General features: G+C 41.4%; 1 protein-coding gene across 5 annotated transcripts in view; it reads right to left on the reverse strand.

The window, feature by feature from the left end:
- Window positions 1–27,722, reverse strand: part of WARS2 (tryptophanyl tRNA synthetase 2, mitochondrial) — a 108,909-nt gene that overhangs the window by 48,353 nt on the left and 32,834 nt on the right. For 2 of the 5 annotated variants that reach the window (XM_012926055.2, XM_058660121.1), the window contains exon 2: window positions 8,797–9,054. In XM_012926055.2, coding sequence (XP_012781509.2) covers window positions 8,797–9,054 — 258 coding nt within the window. Of the gene's footprint in view, window positions 1–8,796; window positions 9,055–21,507; window positions 21,623–27,722 lie in introns of those variants that run through there. The other 3 variants (XM_036494487.2, XM_058660119.1, XM_058660122.1) reach the window with 2 other exon arrangements.

The following is a 27,722-nucleotide window of genomic DNA, read 5'->3' on the forward strand; positions in this document are numbered from 1 at the left end:
AAATGGAGAAATAGTAAAAAAAAAACCCTTTATGCATGGATTTCAATTTTTTTTGCACAAAAAATAAATATTTCTTTTAATTCTAAAAAATTAGGACTCCCTGTGAAACAGTTAAATATACCCTGTTAACGTGATATTAAATTTTCTTGTTTTTAATATGCATATTTTTATTGGAAATGCAGATTTACAGAGAGAGGGAGACACAGAGAGGAAGATCTTCCATTGCTAGTTCACTCCCTAGTGGCTACAACCGTTGCAGCTGAGCTGATCTGAAGCCAGGAGCCAGGAGTTTCTTCCAGGTCTCCCACACAGGAAGAGGGTCCCAAGGCTTTGGGCCATCCTTGACTGCTTTCCCAGGCCAAAGCAGAGATTTGGATGGGAAGTGCAGTAACCAGGACATGAACAAGCATCCATATGGTATCCCAGTGCTTACATGGCAAGGATTTCGCCACTGAGCCATTGCACCAGGCCCAACTAAGTTTTCTATCTTTGTATATACCTACAATGCTACAATGCAGAAATATCAGTCTCGTAATTATTACTAAAAGAGTATGCTACCGCAATAATATGGGAGAAAACGGAGGAAGGGGATATGGGGAGGGAGAAAAAGGAGGGAAAGAGAGGAATCTCTATACCTACAAAAATGTGTCATGGAAAATAATAAAAACAATTTAAAAAGCAAAAATTTAAAGAAGACATTGGAAATATTTATTACTCATACTAAAGAGAGGCATTGCTATTTGATCTTCATCTTTCATTTACTATTTATTTATTACTTAATTGAGAGGCAAAGGGAAGGATGGAAGGTAAGAGAAAGAGAGAGGAAAGAGAAATAAGATCTTTTACCCATTGCTTCACTCTCCAAATGCTCACAACAGGTGAGGCAGTAACTCCTTTTGCATCTCCCGTACTGGAGGCAGGCATGGGCCCAGTTACATGTGCCATCACTGCTGCGTCACTGCATCTGTATTTGCATCAGCTGGACTCAGGAGCCAGAGGCCAGAATCAAACAGAAGCACATTAATGTGGACGGAGGTATATTAACCACTAGGCCAAACATCTGCCTCTCATTTCTCTCTTTATACAGATTCTTCATAACATCAAGGAGTCTGGGGTGGGGGTAGTATATGCATAGTGGGATGCAGTGACGAAAAGTTAACATTTGTCAGGCAGTATGCATCATCTTATTTCAATCTCTACTGTAGATATTAATCTGGGAATTCAGAGAACCTGGGTAACTTGCCCCTTGCCTCACAACCAAGAACAGGTGATAGTGAAAGTCGAGCTAAGTATATCTAGCTCCAAAGCTTGTAATTTTTGTACTACTGCTCTGCTAGTAAGAGCTCTTCTGGAAGGCATAATTAAGCCATGACCTATTCCCATATCAGAGGAGGTATTACAAACATTGTCACTTGTATGTCAAGTCATCTAGGAGTATGTATCTAGGCAAGGATATGATTGTAGCAAAAAGTTTGAGAGAAGGGAAATCCATGAAGAGTTTGGTTGCATCTTTATGTTCCTAACTTCTGATGCATAGGACATTTAGATCCTTATCTCTCGCTAGGAGCCTTGGGGATAATGCCAGTTTTACAAGTGAGTTTTCTGAGTGCATTAATCTACATGGATGTTTCCATTGTGAGAAGAATGTACACCTGTTGTTGGTAGTCAAACACTCCTGAGACTTATATAGACATAAACAGACATTCAGATGTGCCTCCAGAACTACCAGGATGAATGAAACCATGAGATTTTCTGTCCAATTTTAGGTTTTGGCTTTTCACCTCAAAGAGAATGGAAAATGAGTCTGTATAGCTTCTGTTTATATTCAGCAAGCCAGAATTCATGCAGCTTGTTCATTTGGCCTACAATCAGAAAAGGATTCCCCCATAGTCCTCTTTGCTATTGTTACTGATTTTAGTTTCCTGGGAAACAAAACGTAACTCGATGAGTGATAGAGGCCACATTCCAAAGCTGCAGATTCCATTCTCCTCCCTCACCTTCGAGCTGGACTGCTTTGGTCCCTCTATGATGCAACATGTGCAGGCCCAAGCCTTCCTTTTCTCTTGGCCGTGGCAAAAAGCCAATCTTCTGCTGTTTCTCTCCCACCTGCAGCATGCTTGGCTTGCAGTGGAAGTTACCGGGAAGGATGAAGGATGTGGAGAGCTGGGTTTCAGAGACATTTGTGGGACACAGACCCGAGAGCCTGCTGGAGGCAGAAGACTACGGACGCTGGCATCGGGATGGAAACCTCTATCAAACATGCTTCACACAGGGGGGCTCTTTCTCATGTTTCTCTCTCTCTCTCCCACCCCTCCCACACACAAAAGTACACACCTTCCAGAAGAGAAGGTCTGTAACACTGTAACACTCCACACATATGGCAAACATATTTCAGGGGAAGCACCATGACTAGAGGCCAATGGGAGACAAAGAAAAAGAAAATAATGAGAAAACTCTTCAGTAAGTCTAAATCGTCCTAGTCAGACTGCTGAGAAAGAATGCGAAAGACTAGAGATCAAAATTATTGGTAAAAATCAGCGTTCTACCATAATAGCCAAATTCTTTCCCTAATCCAAATTGCTACTGGAGCTTTCTCTGATGTACAACAATAGCTCCGTATATTTTAGCTGTAATTTGCCTAACACAATGGAGAAGTCTAAAAAGAGCATATTATATCTATAAACTAAACTCTTTCTCCTACTCACAATTTCAAGATTCACGTTTTAGTAATAAACAACTGTGTGTAGCATGGGTGAGGTGTAATTAACTTTAACTGACACTGGTTCCCAAAACTTTATGTATAAAAGTTTTCTCTGTTAAACACTTAACGATCAGCTAAATGCTTAAAGGTTTACAAAACTCCCAAGATAAAAGAACCTTTGCAAACATAGATAAGTAGGGGCTGGTGTGGTGGTGAAGTTGGCTAATTTTGTGCCTTTTGTGCCAGCATCCTATATGCTGAATTCTGGCTGCTCCACTTTCAATCTACTTCCTTGCTTATGGCCTGGGAAGGCAGCAGAAGACAGTTCAAGGCCTTGAGACCCTGGACTCATGTTAAAGATCTAGACAAGCTCCTAGCTCCCACTTTCAGACTGGCTCAACTCTGAGCATTTCAGCCATTTTGGGGATGCATCAGCAGATGGAAAATCTTTGTCTCCTTTTCTCTCTCTGTAACTATTTCAAGTAAAAATAAGTAAATATTTAAAAATACATATATGGACCCGGAAGAGGTTCCTGGTCCTGGCATCGGATTGGCATGTACCGGCCCATCGCGGCTCACTTGGGGAGTGAAACATTGGATGGAAGATCTTCCTCTCTGTCTCTCCTCCTCTCTGTATATCCAGCTTTCCAATAATAATAAAATCTTAAAAAAAAAAAGTACATATATGGCTAAATGGTCTCTCCTTCCCTTTGTAAATGCGATCTGCCTTTCCAACACAACAAAAACAAAAGAATTTGCCAGATATTTTCAAAATAAGCCCCTCTCAAAAGATTCTCCAAATTCTGCTTTTTTAAAGAAAACATTTTATTTATTTATTTATTTATTTATTTATTATTGGAAAGGAAGATATAGAGAAGGAAAGACAGAGAGAAAAATCTTCTATCCACTGGTTCACTCCCCAAGTGGCCACAATTGCTGGAGCTGAGCTGATCTGAAGCCAGGAGCCAGGAGCTCCTTCCGGGTCTCTCACATGGGTGCAGGGCCCTGAGGTTCTGGCATCCTCTACTGCTTTCCCAGGGTGCTGGCTGGGATGCAGAGCAACTGGGATACAAACTGGTGTCCATATGGGATCCTGGTGGATGCAAGGTAAGGATTTTGCCACTAGGCTATCGCGCCAGGCCTCCAACTTTTACGAGAAGTTAGATCATCGAATCACAAAAATAAACTGAAAATGAAAAGCCTATGGGAGTTTCAGTGTAGCAGAAGAGAGGCTCGTTTGAAACTCTTCAGGGCCTCATTCCCGCAGGCCTGTCTAGCTTAGTAAACTTAAGTTCTCACCACAAGGCAGGAAAGAGATGTCGATGTGATTTCAGTAGAAAGATGACCGAGGCTGCCGTGAGGCCAAACGATGGCTGGTCAGTGAGACTAGAAAAGGAGAATTCCAGTGTTCAGGGAAGAGGTAGTACAGGCCTTACTGTCCACTCCTGAGGGAAGAAGGCTGGGAAGGACTGGCACTCCAGAATCGGTCCCAAAGGAGGAGAAGTTAGAAAAAGTCCAGGCTTTGCCACCTCTGAGCTGCAAGCCCTCAGGCAGTAACCCACGTGCTCACAAACCGTGGGCACTAAGGTGTGAGCCTTCTCCAAGCTGGGTTTCATCCCACTGTCCATTCCATGTGCTCTCCAAAGAGTCATATACGTGAAGGACATTGTAAACCTTACTCATTTAAAAATGTGAGATTTCTAACAAATAGGACTTCCAGATTTTTTAATGAATTCAAAACCACCATGATTTCTTTATTTTCAGCTTCCACCTCCTAGACTCCACAGGTGACCACCTCTCCCCTGTTAGAGCAGAGAGCTCAGAACTGATCATTACACAGCATAAGAAACCATCCCACAGGATCCCATAAAGGTGTATAATTATTATTTGATGGCTGAAAACAAATAAGCAAACATTTGAAACATAACCTACAGTAACTTTCATTTTTTAACAACTGCTGTAAAGACAAATGGAAGTATTTGCAAGAATATGGAGGAGAGGGAATCTTTGTAACTAGTGGTGAAGATGTACATTAACATTGTCATTATGAAAAACTGCATAGAGATTCTCAAACACTAAAATTAGAATCACCGTGTGATCCATCAATCACACTTCTGGGTAAATACCCAAAGGAAATGATGTCAGCTACATTCAAGGGACATATGCCCTCCCCATGTTCACAGCAACATTACTCACAATAGCCAAAACACAGAATCCACCTAAGTGTCCCTCAGTGGGTGAAGGGACCGAGACAATGTGATATACAAGCAGAAGGGAACATGATTCAGCATCCAAAAAGACATCCTGTCATTTGCTGAACATCAATAAAGCTTGGTGGCTTTACCTTGAGTGAAACTGACAGAAAGATAAGTATCACACAATTTCACTGATATACAAAATCTAAAAAGTTGAACTCAGAGCAGTTAGGGGCCAGTGTTGCAGCACAGAGCATAAAGCTGCTGCCTGTGATGCTAGAATCCCACATGGGTGCTGGTTAGTGTCCTGACTGCTCCACTTCTCATCCAGCTCCCTGATACTAGACTGGGAAAAGCCAGAGAAGATGGACCAAGTACTTGGACTCCTGTCATACCTGTTGGAAACCTGGAAGAAAAAATGGTTCCTGGCTTTGGTCAAGCCCTGGGCATTGTGGCCATCTGGGGAGTGAACTAGTTGATGGAGGATCTCTCTGTGTAATTCTGACTTTCAAACAAATAAATAAATGTTTAAAATTGAGTAATGGTTGTCATGCACAAGGTAGGTTGGGGAGAATGAAGAGACAATGATGAAAGGATATAAAACTTCAGTCAGCCAGGAGGAGTAAGTTGAAGAGATTTACTGTACAACATGATGGTTAGTTAACAACACATTATATGCTTGAAAATCATTAAAACAGTACAGTAGATTTAATTGTTCTCACTAGAAAACAAAGTATGTGAGTCAATGCATATGTTAATGGCTTGATTTGGCCATTCCATAGTGTCTATTCATATATTTCTTTTTTTTTTTTTAAGATTTATTGATTTCTGGGCCCAGCGGTGTGGCCTAGCAGCTAAAGCCCTCGCCTTGAACATGCCGGGATCCCATATAGGCGCCGGTTCTAATCCCGGCAGCGCCACTTCCCATCCAGCTCCCTGCTTGTGGCCTGGGAAAGCAGTCGAGGACGGCCCAATGCCTTGGGACCCTGTACCCGTGTGGGAAACCCGGAAGAGGTTCCTGGTTCCTGGCTTCGGACTGGCGCAGCACCGGCCGTTGTGGCTCACTTGGGGAGTGAAACATTAGACGGAAGATCTTCCTCTCTGTCTCTCCTCCTCTCTGTATATCTGACTTTGTAATAAAATAAATCTTTATAAAAAAAGATTTATTGATTTCTTTATTGGAAAGGTAGATGTACAGAGAGGAGAGACAGAAACATCTTCCATCCCCAATTTGCTCCCCAAATGGCCACAATAGCCATAGCCGAGCCAATCTGAAGCCAGAAGCTTCTTCTGAGTTTCAGGTGAGGGTTCTTTATGGTTTTCTCAGGCCACAGGCAGGGAATTGGATGGGAAGTGGAGCAATCTGGACACGAACTGGTGCCCAATATACAATGTCAGCACTTGCAGGAGCAGGATTAGCCACTTGAGTCATTGCACCAGCCCCTATACATATACTTCAAAGCATTAATTTGTATATCACATACACAATTTTTACTTGTCAATTAAAAATGAATACGAAGGAGAGCCAATACTTGATATTTGTTTCACAAAATAGAAATCATTGCTACGATGATTCTTTCACCTACTAGAATACTGTAAATATGTATTTAAAGTAATAGCAGTTTTCAAGAACCAGGCTATTCAATTACATGCCTACTATTAAATGGTCCTAAAAAACAAAAACCAATATTCACAATCATGGTTTTAAGAGAAAGCACGAGGAGGACCTTCCCTTCCTTATCCATGTGCAAGCTGGGAATTTACAGCTATTCTAAAGGAACTAATGTCCAATGTTCTTCTCAAGGCAACTCTACTTTTTTTTTTTTTAAGATTTATTTTTATTATGAAGTCAGATAATACAGAGAAGAGGAGAGACAGAGAGGAAGATCTTCTATCCACTGATTCACTCCCCAAGTGGCTGCAACAGTTGGAGCTGAAGCAATCCGAAGCCAGGAGCCAGGAGCCTCCTCTGGGTCTCCAATGCAGCACAAGGTCCCAAAGCTTTGGACAGTCCTAGACTGCTTTTCCCATGCTACAAGCAGGGAGCTGGATGGGAAGCGGGGTAGCCAGAATTAGAACCAGTGACCACATGGGATCCTGGCACATGTAAGGTGAGGACTTTAGCCATTAGGCTACTGCGCTGGGACCCATTAAGTGACTCTTATTAAATAGTTTTATTGACGACCAGCTCTGCAACGCTGAAGATGGATACAAAGACCCAATAAGCATTGTTTTATGAAACAGGCACATCCCTTTCAAGGAAAATTGCGAATCCTTCTGAAGGGCCTGATAAGATGGCTCAGTGGCTAAATCCTCATCTTGCATGTACTGGGATACCATGTGGGCAACAGTTTGTGTCTCAGCTGCTCCATTTCCCTTCTAGCTTTCTACTTGTGGCCTGGGAAGGCAGTGAAGGATGGCCCAAAGCCTTGGGACCCTGCATCCATGTGAGAGACCTGGAAGAAAGCTCCTGGCTTCAGATCAGCTCAGTTCTAGTTGTTGCAGCCACTTGAGGCATGAACCAGTGGATGGAAGATTTTACTGTCTGTCTCTACTTCTCTGTAAATCTGCCTTTCCAATATAAGTAAATGAATAAATTAAAAAAAAAAGAATCCTTCTGAAGTATGATGACCAACAAATGAGAGATCTGGGACCAACTAGGTTACAGAGTTAATACCCACCAGGTAAGGATTCACAAACATAGGACAAGGGCCTGTGGATAACGATGCTGTATAATAAATGCCTCCAAGTATTTGAAAAGTGACCACGTAGAAAACAGAGTTGATTCATTATGTGTTTTTAGATAGAAGAAAATTAACTGAATGGACAGAAATTATAGGGAGGCAGACGTTTGCTCAATAAATTAAGTACTCTATCACAATTGGATCTGTCCAACATTGAAAAGTCATGTGTAAATTAAGGTTTCTTGACTATAGAAAAGGTATTTGAGTATACTACCTTCATGAGCCTTTTAATGAAAAAATTCTAGGATCTTATTATCTCCATATTATAAAAAAGGCAGCATTTATTGTTTTGGAGAGCCATACTCATTGTGTATTACATACTTTTAAACTGGTTGCAATGTATGAATCATCACATTAACCTCTGTGAATAATAAAACTTTAATAACAATGACAGAAAGAGGCTGATGAACAAAGAAAGGAATGGATATGCATATATGTTAACACGCACCATTACCAGCATGACATACCACTCCTGGGCTGGGGCTGTGACGCAAGGCTAAACAGACATGCCATTAGAGTTTGAATTTTCACCTGCTATGTTAGGATATCCTGTCTCTAGGCCAGGCTGTCAGCCTGCGCAAGAATGAACTGATCCATCCATAGTGGAGATATGAGTGAAATATTTTGGCTTTGTTCTTCAGCCTTTCTTGGCTTAGACACAAAACACTGGGACTCTATCTTTCAATTTCCCAATTTGCTTCTTCCAAGTTTCTCAAGAGCCATTACACAAAGAATGAACAACAGAAATTGTCCAATAGACTTTTAAAAGGCAATACCAATAAAGCAACATTGGAGTTACTTAAAACCTTGGTCACTAAATTTTCTTCTTAATCACAAGATTAGTCAACTGCACGAAGTCTCAATCTGCCATGCAGCGAGGGAAAATAATTTAGCAGTAGCATTTATAAGACACAACATTTTTGGAATACGGATGGGTAGAAATTTACCCAGTAGAGTACAGGAAATGGTACTAAGGTATTAAATAAACGTAGAGGTGAAATATGAAATGTGAATAATCATATTTGATGAAGTTTGCATTTTTCGAGGGGGGGAGGAGAGGAGAATAATCAAAAACAGAAGCAATACGAACCATTCACTTATTTCCTCACCTAATCTGAAAGTAAATTTTTACTGAGTTCTAATTTGAGAAACTGACCTGAGATTGCTGGAAAAGGATGCTTTTTTCTGGGTTTATGCCACAGGCAAGAAGAGCAGCAGTCATATCCAGGATGCTCCGGTGGAGGATGGAGGGGTCCTGAGGAACTGTGATGGAGTGTAGATCAACGATGCTATACAGCACGGAGCCATACTCATCCTGCAGTCTCACCCAGTTCTCAATAGCTCCCAGGTAATTGCCCAAGTGGGGGATTCCAGTGGGTTGTATGCCAGAAAACACTCGCTTCATGCAGTCTTTCTGGAACAAAGAAAAACAAACTTATTCTCTCCCTTACCATAGCTACGATAACTGGTCCTATTCTTGCAAACTGCAGTCCAACAGAGTATCATCATTATGCATTTATTCTGTACCTCCTCTGTGCAAATCACTAAACTAGGGTTATTAGCGGTAGAAAATAAAATATTTTAGGGGGAGGGAGAGGGAGCATTCAAAAACATGAATATATAAAAAAAAGGCTTGCATCTCATAAAATGCAATCTGACTGGAGATACACAGTATCAACATGGCCATGGGCATATTACAAAAATAAATAGTGGGATACAAGCAGACGTTCCCAAAAGGAAATGGCAACTGTGGTTCCAGTAGTCAGTAAGAATGGCTTCAGATCCAGAATCAAATTTCCCTGGAGATCAAAGAGGCAGTTAAGGATTATTTTGCAATTAAGGAAGTAAAGTCCATGGCATTAGGGCCAAAGACTACTGCTATTACCTTTTTTTTCCTTTTTGGTTGCTGATATTATAATTTAGTGTACAAAATCTTGGATTAGAAAACAGGAGACGGCCACTGTACTCCCAAGGTACTTCTTGATAGTTATTTGACATTTTTGTGTTTTTCTTTCCTTTTGCTTAACAAAACTTAATTTAGTTTTTCATTTCTCAAAAAAAAATTTTAATCATAATTTTTACATTATAAAACATTTCTTTCATTTTCTTTATCTGTAGCTTCCAGTTTTGATGTTTTAACATGAAAATTAGAAGAAAAAATGTAATATAGGGCAAAAAAAAAATCTGTTTTTCTCCTGAATGAATTTATGTTCCATAGTGAGAAAAATTAAGAGTATGCATGTATCAGTAAATGTGTGTAACTCTGAAAAAAAATAAAATGCATCATTATCATTTTTAACCATAATCAGCATGAAACATGAATAATTGTATCTGTAATTTATAGGCCAACTAATATGTGGCAGGCAATTGTGGTCAGTGCTCTACTAAAATTAATACCTCTAACCCTAACAGCTCTTTTAATAAAGAGAGATTCTTGGACTCATCAAATATTTAACTTTTGTCTACAGATTATGTAGTAGAAGAAAGCATTCAATAGCCTGAGGTCATAAAAATATCTGTATGTATTTACTTATAAAGTGCATATGTGCATTTTTTTACATTTTTATTTTACATTCAGATATCTAATCCATTTGGAGATTTTTTGTGTATGGTGTCAGGTAGGCATTTGATTTTTTTCCTCCTTGTATGGATGTCTCATTAATCTAGCATTATTTATTTAGAAGACTCCCTTTTCCCACTACTCTCGAGTGTAATGTGTCATAAAACAATCATAAATATCATAAATAAGTCTATCATATAGATTGCTTTGGATAAAAACAACATCTTGATTCTAACGAGTCCTCCAGTCCAGGAAGTAATAGACCTTACTAACCCTAGTACTAGCTCCTGAGAGTCAATCTACTCGAGACATGAGACTGTCATGCCTATAAAAAATTTTCCAATTCCCAATTATTAAAAATTTTCCATTTCCCAATAATTAAAAATCCTACAAATACAGTCTATTTTCCTTCCTATTACTAGGACGGCAGCCTTCAAGCAGAATGCGTCATCATCACTCCAGGGTCCAAGTATTTGGGGGAAGACCTTAAAGATTTGTGGTTCTAATGGTATGAAAAATATCTTTTATGTAAGTCAGAAGAAATATATACTATTCACACACACAGCCTTAAAATGACTAACCTGGCAAATTGCAGTTTGAAACAGTATTTATTTTTAAAATAGTTCCTAGTTGAGAATTCAGACAGAGAGGGAGGCAGGGAGTGGGGAAGAGAGAAAGAGAAACTGAGTAAGTACAAATGAGTGAGCCTTCCCCAGTATCAAGGGACCTTCGGCAGCTCTGGGTTCCTGATATGGGAATAAGCAAAGGAGTTTTCAGTGTAGTAAAAAAAATGATTAATGGCCTTTAGGGTTGATTGATGAAGAGAGAAAGCAAAGCAGGAAAACAAACTCTGAACTTAATAAATGGAAAGGGAAAAAAAAATATCATCCAGAAATACTTGACCTAGGAAGAAGGGAGATGGTTTACGGTAATGTAAAGGGTTATGAAGACCAGGAATATTAAGCTGAAAAAAAGAAAATGAATATTTCCATATAAATTCCTCCATGGGCAAACTAAGAAATTATTCCCCAGGAGAAATGGAGGAAACAAATTCTTGGGAAAACTAGAAGAGAAAAGCATTAGACGAGAGACTGTGGGAAAAAGGAGCTGTGAGCAGTGGGAATGGGCTAGACATGATCTAATGCATCTTTTGCATTCTCTGGTCTCTGGGACTCTGCTCACCAGTGCAAAGGGAAGGATACTATCAAGAATAAGAGCAACAAGAATTGTTTCGTTCGATTTTCAAGGAGCTATTGAAAAAAAAATACAGCTTCTAAATGGGAATTGGAGTCCTGGTTTTAAAAAATATACAGAGTGTCCTGCTCTTCTGCGGGGAGTTTATGTTCCTGTCTGTTCCCCCTGCAGGAGTCAGCAGGCAGCCTCCCAGCATGGCAGGGGACATACTCCTGGCACCATGAAATCACAGGGTTGGAATGCAGAGTTGGGGTGGCAGGAGGTTGGGGGTTCTGTGTTCAAAAGCCCCAGGGTAGGAAAAGAATGAAAATGAAGGGAGCCCAGGCTTCCCATTGGAGAGAAGGCAAACCACAAAGAAAACAGCTTCAAGACGAACCCACAGGCATCACCTAGCTGGGGAAGCCTAGCGCGTCGGCTCATGGTTCGAGGACAGCAACGGAGCTGTTACATACAGGACTTCACTGTTATTCCAGGAATATCCCCTCACCCCCAGCAAATGCCCTTTCCATTCCCACTGGCTCATTTTCACAGCAGAACCAGCACTGCCACTGGGCAGTTTCAGGTCTGCGATTTGATAGACATAAGAAAATAAGGTGGGCCTCCAATCAAAGGTGAAGCATACTTGTCAAATTGACTGGATTGAAACTCCTCCTGTTGTAAGGTACTGAGCATAACTCAAATCTATAATTTTCTCAATTTTAGTTACTACATTCCAAGAAAACTGAAACATTCCACACTTAATTATTGCAAAAGACAATTTGTGCATGTGTGATTAACCGAAGCAAGCTTCTTTCTTTAAATTGACCTTAAAGTCAAATGTTTTTCAAAGACTACATCAAAAAAGGGTAATTTACCAGCTTTGAAACACTGTCAGTCTCACTATGGAAGTAGGAACCAATGATTTCAAGGCCCTCCTCACACAGTCCTGCTTGTGTCCAACTGCCACACCAACCGTTTATCACCTTTGTTTTTAATTACAGCCAGAGGTAAACTCAGAACTTGGCTGAACAACCTTTATATATTGCAAGAAAGGCAATCCAATCACAGATTATAATTTTTTAAAATAGTCAAATCACATCACCAACTGTTCAGGAGGAACATTACTTTCTCTATGTACTCCTGCGCTGTTGGGCTGTGTCGCTCAAGCCTATCATTTACACTGTTCTTCCTACTAACGGAACCCTAGCCTCCTGAAGCATCTCTTCACCATTTTTATGAATGTATCTCTGTAATGAAGGGTTTAAGAGCTAAGACAGAGGAGACTGGGCACCAAAAAAACAGCCGGAAGGAGCCTCCTTCAGGGCTTGGCCTTGGCCTCCGCTTGCTTTGTTCTGCCGCTGTCAGCGTTTTGCTTCAGGAAGCACAGACAGCCCTGGTTGGTTGAGAAACGCTCACTCAGCACCAAGAAGAATGGGTTCATTGCTGCCTAGAAATGAAACCAGATGCTCAGACATGGGAATCCACATAGTAAATATTAATTCAACATAAGAGAAAGCAGGTCTTATATCACCCCCAAATGAGAAACAATATGCAGGTCAATAATGGAAACTGAAAAAAAGAATGTGTTTTTAAAAAAAAAATGAGAAAAGGAGTGACTGATCTACTACATTGTAAGTTCTTCAAGGATATAGATCATGACCACTTAATATATATTTTTGGTCCAGTGAAAGAGTTAAAAGGGAGTAGACACAACTTCAATTTCTTTGTTTCTACACATTACCTAAGTCACTGCCAAACTTCAAGTCATTGCTGTGTCCCCGCCACGTTCTGCACTTTCCTTCCATCATGCTCTGGAATGCTGGTGCAGATGTGCCTTCCTTCTTGTGCTGAGATTGAGCTATCAGAAACACACCCTGTGCCTCTCATCTGCCTCACCTCACGCAGTGGAGGCAGAATCACTGCCATCCCATACCAGGGAAGGACACCGCAAGGTTCAATCCCTTCCCTCTCCAAAGTGGGCAGTGTATCAGAGATGCTCAGCAAAGACCAAGGGTACACAGCTCGCGGCCCAGTGGGCACCAGAACCCAGAATTTCACCTCAACAGACCACACAGCATTCTTTCCCTAGTTGAATGTGTATTTCCATTGTGGTGGTGTGAAAAAGTGGAGCTTTCTTTTTTCTCCTTTAAGTGACGGAGTCATGAAAACAGATGGATGTGTTTATTAACGGGATGTTCACTCTCTCCTCCCTGGTTCCTCCTCCATGTGAGACCCCAGCTTTCTTCTTCTCTGTACGATGCAATAAGGCCCTTTCTTGGAAGAAGGGGGCAGCCCCTAACAGACCCCAGTGTTAGATCCTTGGCCTTGCACTCCCCTGCCTCGGGAAAGGAAAGAAATAACTGTCCTTTCTAAATTACCCATCTGTGCTACTGTGCTATAACTGCACAAATGACTACAACACTACTTTAGTACATTGACAAGGTTCTCTTCTGTAGCTATTTCATTTCTATTTAAGCATCCCTTTGAGCTTATTTCTATTAGACTTTCTCCCTGTCAGACAGCACGTTAGTGTATATTATTACACAGAAATGGTCAGATACAAAGTCATAGGACTTTGGCTCCCAGCAAGATTCTACCATGCTTTCAGAGCAGCTCACCACATTTAAAGACAAATCTCTATAACTACACAATAAGCTGGAGATCTCCTTAGGCTTTGAAAAGTAATGAAACTGGATTAACATATTATCTGGATATGACATAAAACGGTACAAGACAAATACTACCTAATAATATTGCTCGATAAATCAAATTAACAGGTATTGGACTTTGTGTGATGGCTCAGTGGACACATCCTTGCCTGCACACATGGGATCCCATATGGATGCTGGTTTGAAGCTTCGCTGCTTAACTTCTCATCCAATTATATGCTTGTGGCCTGGAAAGCAGCAGAGGATGGCTCCAAGCCTTGGGACCTTGCACCCATGTAGGAGACTAGGAAGAGGCTCCTGGCTCGTGGCTTCAGATTGGCTCAGCTCTGGCTGCTGCGTTCACTTGGAGAGTGAACAAGTGGATGCACAATCTTTCAATCTGTATCTCCTTCTCTCTGTAAATCTGCCTTTCCAATAAAAATAAATAAAAAATCAACAGTCATCATATTCTTACCATAAACGTCCAGATTATCACTGCATTGTTTATTTTATATTAAATGGAGCAGTAATATAGTAGGCAAGAACTCCAAAACTACTGAAATGTTTTTAAACAATGCTAAGAAAAGCTTTAATAATGACTAGTTTTCCACAATGAGAAAATTCAAACATTGATCTTAATATGTGCATCCTAAGACAATATGATTTTATCATGACCTATTGTGGCCCCCAACTGAAGGTTTATCCTACAACCATCATCACTGTTCCCATATCCACAGCAAGACCTGCCTGACATTCTTTCTTCAGCTGCTTATCTGAGAACAGTCACCCTTCTACCAGCAACTGAGAGACTTGGCTACCCACACCAAAGTCCTTTTATAAAACAACATATGTCAGATTACATTGGTTTTAGAACTTTTCCTCCTTTTCCTTTGGAAAATGCAATATTCTTTATATAATATATAGAATAAAGTTCTCAAACAAAAGAGACCCCGGGATCAAGTGTAAATTGCATATACACTGACTTAGCACAGCTCATCTCACTTCTTCCTCTGGGAGAGGCTCAAACTTGGTATGGCAGCTCATGCCCAGGACTTGTGTAGACCACCCCCTCCCTCTGTGTTCACTGTGCCCTAATCCTAGAAGGCCTGGCACCCCTTTTCCACCTGGGGAACTCCCTTTAGTCTTCACCTCCCTGCAGTCTCTCCCTGATTCTTCAGTACACTCTTTTCCATCAGTCTCTCTGCTAGGCAGAATAGCGCCTTCCATCACCAGTTTTTCATTACTGCATATATCATACGGGTGCATGGGGAATATTTTCTTATTTGCTGAGCAAATATTTTCCCATCTAGAATATGAGCTCCTCTAGGGCAGGGAGAGCCCTACAACCCCAGCCAATAGCATGGTCCAGGGACACTGTGGGCACTAAATACCTGTTAACTGGATGTGTGGCAAATCTTTCCCACAGTTTGGCTCCAAACATGAAGGACACTGTAACTATGAATAAAATGAATCCAATATTTCAATGACAGACAGTTGCTAAACAAGTTATGTTTTAAGAGTTTGTTTAAAAATTGGATTTCTCCAACTCAGAAATCCAATTCTTCAATAGTGGTTAAAATCCTGGGGGACAACCCATCAAAGCCTGTCAGAGCACTTACGATTCCTGAGGAATGGTTCTAACAGTGTGACTTCAGCTGCACCTAACAGCATTCATGAACTGAGAAACTGAAATGCAAGTTCCATCTTAGTGCTCCAGAAGCCTTCCCTATGGCTCTGATTATGAAGTAGAGGGAATAATCTGCATAAAGAGGATGTTTTATTTGCAATATAAACTGGTTATTTTTTTTTAAAGATTTTATTGTTATTGGAAAGCCGGATATACAGAGAGGAGGAGAGACAGAGAGGAAGATCTTCCATCCGATGTTTCACTCCCCAAGTGAGCCGCAACGGGCCGATGCGCGCCGATCCGATGCCGGGAACCAGGAACCTCTTCCAGGTCTCCCACGCGGGTGCAGTGTCCCAATGCATTGGGCTGTCCTCAACTGCTTTCCCAGGCCACAAGCAGGGAGCTGGATGGGAAGTGGAGCTGCCGGGATTAGAACCGGTGCCCATATGGGATCCCGGGGCTTTCAAGGCGAGGACTTTAGCCGCTAGGCCACGGCGCCGGGCCCTAAACTGGTTATTTTTTAAAAAAGACTTACTTATGTATTTGGAAGTCAGAGCAACAGAGAGAGAAGAAGAAATAGACATCTTCCATTTGCTGCTTAACACCCCAGATGGCCACACTGGGCAGGACTGGGTGATGCCAGGAGCCAGGAGCTTCATCCAGGTCTTCCTTGTAGGTAGAAGGGGTCCAAACACTTGGGTTATCTTCTGCTGCTTTTCCCATAGCACATTAGTGGGGAGCAGTCTCGACAGAAACTAGCACCCATATGGCATACCAGTATTGCAAGAGGCAGCTTTACTCACTATGCCACAACATTGGCCCCATATACATTGCTTTTTTTTTTTTTTTTAATTAGACTGGTCGATGACTTGGCAGTGGGCAATATGCTGAAGCTTCCTCCAGCATCTGTTCCCTTTGCTAACAGTTGTGTTCTGCGTATAGACCACTTAAGGCAGTGGCTGTGGCCACCACTAGTCTAACAGGAAACAGTGGAAGATGACCGCAAGCGATTAGAGTTTCTAAGAGTGTTTTTCCTGTTCCACCTATGTCACCAGAACATGAGAACTAGTTAGAACTGCAAATTCTTGGGTCCCAATCAATACCCACTAAATCAGGAATCTCAAAAGCCATGCGATCCAAAAGAGGTTTGAGAAATTATGAATCTATGCTGCAACAGTCCTTCCAGATGATTCTGTTGCAATCTAATATATGAGAGGAGCTTTCGGGTGCTAACACATATTGTTTAAATTTACTTTAACTGGGGTTGGCACTTTGACATAGCAGGTAAAGCCACTGCCTGTAATGCTGGCATCCAACTTGGCCACTAGTTCCTGTCCTAGCTATTCTGTTTTCTGATTCAGCTCCCTGTAATGTTCCTTGGAAAATCAGCAGAAGATGACCCAAGTGTCTGGATTCCTGCTACCCACATGGGAGACCTGAATGAGTTTTCTTGCTTTGGGGATGAGTTCCCTGGCCATTGTGGACATCTTGGAAGTGAACCAGCAGACAGACACACACACACTCTTCCTCTCCCGCTCATCTGGGAGTCTTAAGAAGTAAAGATTTCTGGGTACCAACCCCAGAGATGCATATTTCACCAGTCTGGGATTTGGTGTGGGCACTGGGATTACTTTTAAAACTCCCCAGATGATTCCAATATGAAGTCAAGATTGAGAAACCACTCAAATAGGCCAAACACTATAGAATTATTCCCCCAAATTGCCAAACTGCTTAGGAAACAAAAATATGAAGAGTAAGTTTATTTGCTCATAATTTGCATTTTAGGGAAATAAAATCCATGATAAAACTATCTATGAACGTATTGTCAGAGGCTCCTTCAGCTCAGGCAATCTGCATATCATACTGCATATCACACTCTGAAGGTCAGATTATACTTAGTTTCCCAAGTCCTTACGGCTCAGGGATTTAGAAAGCATATGGAGCCTGTATTTTACTAAGAACAATAATAAGCCTATTAAGAGACTCTGAGCTCAGAATTATAATAGATGCAGTACAAAATTATCTCCGCCTAAAATCTTGTATGCCCATTTCCCTGCCTGGAAAACTCCCTAATTTCTCCCAAACTCTCTTACCAGAGTTTGGATTTCACACTGAGGTAGCTATAGGTGGCATCATGGTCAGTGCAGTCAGTTGAACAGCTGGGTTACCAACAGGAGGCCCTTCCTAAGTGAAGCTGAAATGTCTTATATACCAGGTATGAAATGATTCCCTGACTATCACAAATGTTCTAATCTGAGAAACAGCATAGATTTCTTATGAGGTACCAACATCACACACACACACACACACACCCCACACAAAATTTCTAAAGTTATTTTCCCAGCAGAACGGTAGTTCACACAAAAGGGATCTCTGGGCCCAGTGGCTAATGTCCTCACCTTGAACCAGGATGCCATTGGGGCACCAGTTCTAATCCCAGCAGCTCTACTTCCCATCCAGCTTCCTGCTTGTAGCCTGGGAAAGCAGTCGAGGGTGGCCTAAAGCCTTGGGACCCTGTACCCATGTGGGAGACCTGGAAGAGGCTCCCAGCTCCTGGCTTCAGATCAGCTTGTAGTCACTTGGGGAGTGAATCACCGGACGGAAGATCTTCTTCTCTATCTCTCCTCCTCTCTGTATATCTGTTTGCACTAAAAAATAAATAAATCTTAAAAAGGGGGGGGGTATCTCTGACTTCCCTAATCTCCATGACGTATATAATTCTATTTTGTCCACATAAGCATGGCTACCTGTTTCGCCACACAACCTGCGGACTGGTACAGTCCTCAGAGCTGTCCCAACCACATTCACATCAATTCAGACCATTTTATCAACTCAGATTGTTAACTCAATTTTAGAATAAATTAGTGACATGGTAAACAATAAAATATGGCTATGATAACTAGTTTGGACATAGTTAAGAGGCAAGGTCTAGAGCATGCTGGCCTAGCAACTAAAGTCCTCACCTTGAACGTACTATGATCCCATATGGGCACTGGTTCTAATCCTGGGAACCCTGCTCCCCATCCAGCTCCCTGCTTGTGGCCTGGGAAAGCATTCAAGGACGGCTCAAAGCCTTGTGACCCTGCACCCGCGTGGGAGACCCGGAAGAAGTTTCAGGCTCCTGGCTTTGGATTGGCGCAGCACTGGCCATTGCGGATGGAAGATCTTCCTCTCTGTATACCTGACTTCACAAGAAAAATAAATTTTTTGTTACATTTTTATTTTAAATTTTTGAATTTTGTGGTATAATTTTGTATAGACTGGGATTTCCCTCCAAGTTTCACCCTCTACAGATTTTCCCCATGTTGCTACAATAGTATAGTCCTTCATAAGGAATCACAATTCCATCAGCCTCTTATTTAAGTGTGCCCTGACACTGCTGGTACAGACAATGTAAGGCAGTCCAGCATTCCACTGCCTACACATTTCCAACAGTTTCATTGGGAATCCACCTTTTGTTTGGAAGCAGGGATGCATGCTCCATTGTACTCCCACATCTGGATATGGTAGTATATCCCTGTATATCTGACTTTGCAAAAAAAATAAATAAATCTTAAAAAAAAAATTAGCAAGGTCTAGTGCTAGATTGCCTTATTCAAGTCCCTCTTCTCTGACTTAGGTGACCTTGCGCTTTTACAAAGGGGGAATAACAATATTAACATCATGGAATGGTTAGGAGGATGGTGATGAAATTATTACTACAAAAGCACTTGGGCCCCGGCATGCACTAAACACCCCAGAAGTTAACTGATCAATTCAAGAGGTCAAAATCATGTTTTATTTTGACTCAATTAAACAATGTATTGAAAGCTGGCTTACAGAAATACTCACACAAGCATGTGGGGATATGTTCCCACATGAATGTTTAATTATTAAAGGATTACAAACAACTCAGCCCTTTAGTGGAGAAAATACTAAATAAATCATAGTTTGCTGTGGAATAGATAAGAATGCAGACACCTTGAAAGGCAGCACAGGGTAGGGGTGAAGAGCCTGAGCCAGGAGCCAGAGCACGGGGTCCGACACTGGCTGTATCATGCATGCTCTGTACTTGTTTGCACAAACCACAGAACCACCTCAGTAAATCAGGAAGAATAACAGTACCCACCAAAAGCCTGTGAACAGAGCTTTACCTGTGGTAGTCTTATGTAAACATGCGTCACAGGGATAAATGCTGACAAGGAAGGAAGGATGCACACACAGGCCTGCCTTTTCTGCATAGGGCTTGATTAAATGAACTGACCCATAACAGTTTCATACTAGTAGGAATGCCAATTTTTGCATTTTCATTTTACATAATAGGAAATAAAAGCTGTAAAGAAAGTGATCCTTAAGCTCACACAGAAAGTTATTTGTAAAACAATTAGCCACGATGTCAACAATATGATACAATTTTTAAAATTTTAAAAGTCATGGTATAACTTTCAGGGATTAAACCTCTAGCACTCTAGGTTCAAATTCCCTCTGTACCTATTTGGAACTTTTACAAATCATTTCCCCTCCCTGACTCACAGTTTTATTACTGCACAGTAAGGCTTATGATGATAATATTTAACATCTGTTGGGTGTTTACTGTGTGGGAAGCACTACAGAAGAGCTATGGAGCTGCTACCTCATTGAATCCTTGTAAAATCTCCTCAGGATTCAGGACTATCACCTCTGTTTTACACAGGAAGAAGATGAGGCATGGAGGACTTAGTGAAGCGTGGTGCACAGCTGGTATAGTCGAGGCACAACTGGAGACCAGGTAGATTAACTTCAGTCTTTGGAAGGAGACTATGTAAACACAGCAAGGCACTCAATAAGTTATTTGCTTTGTATCCCCCTGGTCCATTAAGTGATGATACCCCCTAGAATGTATGATCTAACATCTCCTTTAATTTTTATGTTATCATAAACCTCTGGGATGCATAACTCTCCCCCCTACAATGCTTACACTGAAGGTAACTGTTGATGGACTTGTTTGGACTGAGAAGTGGTGGCCCGTACCACGGCAGGTGACAAGGACAGTAGTTCTTATTCATCTGGGCAGCAGCTTCAGCACTAATTCTAAACACAGGTGGTGGGAGAGACAGCCAACAGGAAGGGGAAGGAATCGTTGCTGACATGTGCAACAGGGAAGATTGATGGTTTCCCTCTCTCCGTCTCCCCAATGCATTGGCTTGGGGGCAGAGACATAGGCGCTGCTATGCTGGGGACAGTAAAATACACAGCACAGTGTCTGCCTTGCTATAGCGCTGATTAATGAGACCAAAATGACACAGACAACGGGCAGCGCTTCAGAGGGAAAATTCACAGGCATTTCTTTCTTCAGTGATTTCAAAAAAATCAGTTCCCATAAACTATCAGAATTGAACTGAAATACCCTGTGGTTAGCAACGCAACGGTGCAGCCTATGGAATGCCTATGGTGCAAAGGTTCTGGTATGGACAAAGGCTGCAACGAGGTAAAGTCACCACCAGCTGGGGTGCAAACACATCATGAATTCCTTCTCTCAACTGGCCAATAAGTTTCTGTATTTTCAACTCTGGCTAATGACACAACCATCCAGCCAGTCCGCTAAAGAATTATCCCTTATTTCTTCTTTCCCTTCACCAGAATCTACAGGTTCAAATCCCAGCTCCTCTGATGTTTTGGCAAATAAGTAGGGCTTCCACCTAAAATAAAAATCTTATCAGTTCTAACCAGTAGGATTATCACAAAAGTTAATCCGCTCATAACAAGTTCTTAGAAAGGTATCTTACACGTAGAAAGTACACAGTAATTATGACCTATCATCATCTAACTGATAACTAAATCCTCAGGCATGTTACGATTCAGCGTCTCCATCTCCATCAGCATAATTTCAACCTCAGTCACCTCATCTGTGTAGCTTCAACAGCTTCCGTCAGACTTGGAATTCGCCATACTATCACCTGAACTCTTCTCCCAGTCAGGAAGTTGCACAGATTCTTCCTGTCCTAGAGACTCAGTGCAACAAGTCCCTGTGTAAAAGTCTTCAGAGTCAGAGTTCACACACATGGAGATGACACACACACGACACAGGCAAATATTGCCATGAATGCACCTTAATGAAGCAAATGAGAAATCTTGTAAGAAATTTTAACTTAACACTTTATAGCAAGCTAATTTTCATTACGCATTCAATCACTAGAGACAATACAATATTCAATGGAAACCATACACGTAATCTTTAGAGTCTACAGACAGAGCTTGGAAGGTAAAAAAAAAAATTACATACCAGCAGACATTATTTTTTTCTAGATCAGATGAGATTTACAGTTTTCCCATTGCACGGGGTAGTGGGCAGACAACGTCTCCCCACAATTCATGTCTTCCTGGAACCTCAGACTATGACCTTACTTGGAAAGATGGTCTTTACAGAAGTGATCAGGTAAGGTGAGTTCCCATGGAAGTACAATGGGTCCTAAATTCAACGACACAGAGGCGTAGAAGGAAGAAGGAAGAAGGCCAATTGAGAATGGAAGCAGAGATTGTGGCAGCTCCACGTTAAGCAAGGCCAAGGACTGCATGAGCCACCAGGAGATAGGCAGGGGGGTAAGAATTCCTTTCTTGAGCCCTCAGATGCTATATGCACCACTGACATCCTGACTTCAGACTTGGTGATGGTTAGAAACAAATGCATTTGGTTAATGCAGGCCACTGATAAAGCAGATCTTCCAGGATCTGTCACATAACACCTGCTCCTACTGAAAAGTCATTGGTCAGCACACTAAACTACTCTTCTTTTTTTAAAGATTGATTTATTTTTACTGAAAAGTCAGATTTACAGAGAAGAGCAGAGACAAAGAGTAAGATCTTCCATCTGCTGATTCACTCCTCAAGTGGGCTCAAGGGCTGGAGCTGAGCCGGTCCAAAGCCAGGAGCCAGGAGCTTCTTCCACGTCTCCCATATGGGTGCAGGGTGCCAAGGCTTTGGGCCATTTTGACTGCTTTCTCAGGCCACAAGCAGGGAGCTAGATGGGAAGCGGGGCTGCCGGAATTAGAACTGGTGCCCATATGAGATCCTGGCATGCAAGCCGAGGACTTTAGCCACCAGGTTGTGGCACTGGGCCCCACTAAGCTGCTCTTGCAGAGCCGCCCAAGCCCACATGAGGGCAAGGCAAAAAAGAATAAAAGCATTCTGTGTTGACTGTTGTGATTGGCCCAATCACAACTGCACAGTGAGTGTGCTGAGATATAAGACACATCAGTGGCTAGCCACATCAAACAAACACACAGCCGTGATCAACTAAGGGGACATAATCATAGATGAAGTTGCTGTTACTTTGTTCTGGGATTCAAAGTTCTGGTGTCCTACCTGCAGCAATTCCATAAAATTACTGCACGTGGTTTGCTTTGCTCCATTGATTTCTGTCATTTAAACGTAACTCTGGAATTTTGCCTAGCCTACAATCACTCAGAAAGATAAAAATTTGATCTTAGACAATGTTGTTTTCTTTAATGAAAAACACTGATTCCATTTTTTCTGGTGAAGCAGCATGACACACAAATGAGTTGCCATAAGCCTCTGTTCTCTGAAAGGACCTTTACCCACTTTGAAACCTAATCGATCTTATTTTTTGCATAATTACCCAAGCCTAAGTGTCTTCCTTGGCTATTATTATTTGTTTTATTTATTTGAAGGACAGAACAATACACACATATACATAGGCTGAAGTGAGGAACCTGCAACTCCATCCAGGCCTCCCACAGAGATAGCGCGGAGTCAAGTACTTGAGCCGTCATCTAATATTTACAGGGTGCACAGCGGCAGGAGTACTTGATGGGAGGCACAGCAGCCGGGTCCTGACCAAGGCACTCGGATACGGATGCAAGCATTCAAAGCGGTAGCTTAACTGCTATCTACCAATGTCTGTGCCCCAAATGGTCCTGAGACACTTTTTTCCTTAGGAAATAAACAATGAACTACTTATTTTATTTAAAAAGGATATGCATCTCTACTTCCAGACAAAGATGGACTCCCACTGAAACTGTTTATTATATCTTGACAATAGGATGCTGGACTCTCTGCCATTGTCCATGCCTGCAATGATGGACATATGACTGTGTATGGGGAACTGTACTACAGTAATGATATGGGGGAACTCAGTGAGGGGGGAGGGAATTGGGAAGGGATAAGGACAATCCCACAAGCTATGGAACTGTATCATAAAATGGTAATAAAAAGAAGTAAAAATTTTTAAGAAAGGTGAATATATGTATAATTTTTTCTTTGAAGTTCCTTAGAAACACTTTGTAGTACATAAACTTGAGGGTAATAAAGAGGAACTTTCAAATTTGCAAATCAGTGTCAGCTGAACATTGATCCCTCATCCCTCTTTGGGCTTAAAAGAATATTTTGAGACAGGAAGTTCCCAATGATAGTCCATAGCGTTAGAGAACAGGTAGCCCAACATTCTTTTAGAATGCCACATAACATCCTGTATGTCATATCTTTGAGGTTTTTACACAAAATTTTTAAAAAACTAGTAATATAGAGATAAAAGAGAATTTTATCAAATAAATGTCAAAATAGGTATTATTTCAGTTTTCACCCCTTCAAATTCACCAATAAAGTGTGGAATTTTGCACAAGTGAGCATTTAATTCTACCTCTATACTTTTATCACCACATTCAGGTTTCTACTGAAGGTCAGCGGCATCATCCTGATTTACACTTGCTCTGTGTATGTCTGTATGTATATAAAGAAACTCTGTTAGTTAGTCAATTGCTTCACTGAGCCTTACAAAATTCAAGAATACTTTCTTTCCTGATTATAATTTTTTTCATCCTTTTATTAAATCTGCCCATTATATGCTGTTAAATAAACTATAGAGGGGCAAATATTTCACTTTCCACTTAAGATGCCCACATCCCAAATTAAAGGCTATGGCTTTGTACCCACCCTCAGCTCCTGAGTCAACCCTCTGCTAATACAGACCTTGGAAGCAGTGATGATGGCTCAAGCAGTTAGACAGCTGTCACTCGTAGGAAACTGGAATCGGTTCTCAGTTCCCAGTGTTAGTCTAACTGATCCCCAAACGCCACGCTGTCGGCTTGTGGAGTGTGAACAAGGCATAGGAGTCAATCTGACTCCGCCTCTCCAATACATAACTTTAAAAGTTTTAAAACACACTGGAAGAATAATTTATCTCACTTGTAAAGTAATGCAACATCGGAATTTTTTCCTCTCAAATTAGTTCATTTGGAATATGTGCATCTGTGTAATCCAGTTGTGATTGTATAAACCCAGATAATTATCTTCTTCCATATTTTATTTCAATTTTCCAACAGTTCTAAAAAACTTTATTTATTAATGGAGTATTTACCATGTTCCTTTTGCAGTGAAAACTTTTAAAATATCTTTTAAAAATGTTTTCAACTATATTTTGATATTTTTTTTTTAAAGATTTATTCATTTTATTACAGTCAGATATACAGAGGAGGAGAGACAGAGAGGAAGATCTTCCATCCGATGATTCACTCCCCAAGTGAGCCGCAACGGGCCGATGCGCGCCGATCCGAAGCCGGGAACCTGGAACCTCTTCTGGGTCTCCCACGCGGGTGCAGTGTCCCAATGCATTGGGCCGTCCTCCACTGCTCTCCCAGGCCACAAGCAGGGAGCTGGATGGGAAGTGGCGCTGCCGGGATTAGAACCGGCGCCCATATGGGATCCCGGGGCTTTCAAGGCGAGGACTTTAGCCGCTAGGCCACGCCGCCGGGCCCTATTTTGATATTTTTAAATGATAATGAGTATATGAGTTAAAACTGTGCTTTGAGTCAAAAATAATTATTCTCAAACAAGTGCTTCTCCATAAAATCAGCACTCATACTCAAGTTTTAGTGGTTTTAAAAGTAACATATTTAGAAATTTGAAGGACTCATCTGCTCACTGGAAATATTTTTGTAACATACCATTCTTCACTATAGATTTTAAAAGGTAAAATAATTACATAAAACACTGCTTTTATTTCTGATCATTTCAGACACTTTGAAAATGGGTTATTTTTCATCTAGTTAGATGACAAGCTACTGTGCATTACAATAAAATGCTTGGTACCGTAAGTGGTACAACTGCTTGTCTCAGTCAGTAAACTTGCATTTTTCTGAAAAATGCTTTCACACTATCATAAAACAATCAGTAACACTGAAAAAGTAATTGCAAATGCTCAAGTCTAAACCGTTCAGTGGGAAGAGTGAGAAATTCATGTACCAAGTGGAACAAATGCTCCGTGCACACAGGCAGAACCCTGCTGGGTAAAGATGCTGCTGTGGAGATATCAGCTGAGTTATACCAAAGCGATTGTGTTTACTGTCTATCCTGATAAGAGGTTATGTTTAAAAAATGCTGTAGCAGAGATAACCCAGTTCCCTGTCAGACAACTCATCTAACAGAGTATTCAGCATGTTTCTGACAATTTCAGCTTCTCTGTTTCCTTCTCCACCTCCCATAACCCGATGTATTAGTAAGGCTAAACTTACTAAGTGCTGAGTTAGTAAGGCTCAGGTCAACTTTCTCAGCCTTTTTCTTTCAATCCTGAACTCTTGAAAACACCATATTTATTGTAAACTCCAAGCATTTGCACATGCAGGCTCTGTGCCTGGCACACTTCTCCTCCCAGCAGATCTCAACTGATCTTAGATCCAGTTCAGATGATGTTTAGCACCTTCTTAGTCCGCCAAGGCAGCATGAATTTCCTTGCTCTCATAAGCACATACAGTGCAATTTTATCCCTGTAAGAGTGTGTGATTATGCTGTAATTTATTGGTTGTATGTAACTGTTACCCTCACTGGCCAGTGAAATTCTAAAGAGTAAAAGCCATGTTTTTGTCCCTAATGCCAAAGGAGTGGGAGTTCAACATATCTTTCTGAATGAAGTAACAAGGAACACAGTATGAGGCTTACAGAACACAGGAGCTGGAAATCGGGGCTGAAGTTACATAGCACTCAGCAGTCACATGGGGAGTGGAGGAAGAGAGGAGAGTTAGCTGCCCACACAAACCGTAGCTGTCTCTTTCAGTCAAAACAACTACTAGAACACAGTTCCAAGTTCTTAATACAGCAATTAACTATATCTATAACAGAATATTCTTAGAATAACATATGTTTAAAAAACTAGTTTTATATTGGCATATTTAGTGCAGCAGTTGTCACTTGGGGCAGCTACAACACGTCAGAGAGCCTGGGTTCAGATTCCAGCTCCACTCCCAACTCAGCTTCCTCTGAGCACACCCCAGGAGGCAGCAGGTGATGGTTTCAGTACTTGGGTCCCTGCCACCCATATAGGAACTTGGGTTGAATCCCTTGCTTTTGGCTTTGTCCAGGTCTAGCTGTTGTGGGAATCTGCAGAGGGAGTCAGTGAAGAGGAGAATTCTCTCCCATCCTTCTTTCCTCCCCTTTCATGTTTCCATGTCTTTCAAATACATAAATTTTTAAAAATGTATTCATTTATTTCAAAGTCAGAGCTACAGTGAAAGAGACAGACACAAAGATATCTTCCATCTGTTGGTTCACTACCCAGATGGCTGCAATGGCCAACATTGGGCCAGGCAGAAGTCAAGAGCTACTTCCTGTCTCCCACATGGGTAGTGAGTGTCCAAGCACTTGGACCATCTGCTGCTCTTCCCAAGCCACTATCAGGGAGCTAGATTAGAAGTGGAACAGTCTGGACTGAAACTGGCAACCATATGAGATGACAGTGTCTTGGTCAATGGCTGTATCTGCTATGGCACAATGCTGACCCCCCAAAAAAGCAAAAACATTTCTAACTATTATTTCTATAAACCCATTAGGAAGCTATTGAAGCTTCCGTGTAATGGAAGAAAGCCTACCTTAGGCTTCAGAGTGGATTTCATGTGACAATTGCCTGATATTTTTAACAGTGTGCTGCTAAAGAGGCATTCGTAAGTTTAAACAGCTCAGAGTGTACATTCAGTTCTGGCAGGTCATGTGTCTACCCTACAGTACAGTATCATTTCCTCTTTTGGTGAAAAGACAAACACTGTGAGCACCTCACCAGGCGGTCAGGAGTGCTCCTCATCCAGCTAGCGCACAAACACAGCAGAACACCG

Source organism: Ochotona princeps, chromosome 2 (genome assembly GCF_030435755.1).
Source record: "Ochotona princeps isolate mOchPri1 chromosome 2, mOchPri1.hap1, whole genome shotgun sequence".
In the NCBI taxonomy this organism is placed as follows: Eukaryota; Metazoa; Chordata; class Mammalia; order Lagomorpha; family Ochotonidae; genus Ochotona; species Ochotona princeps.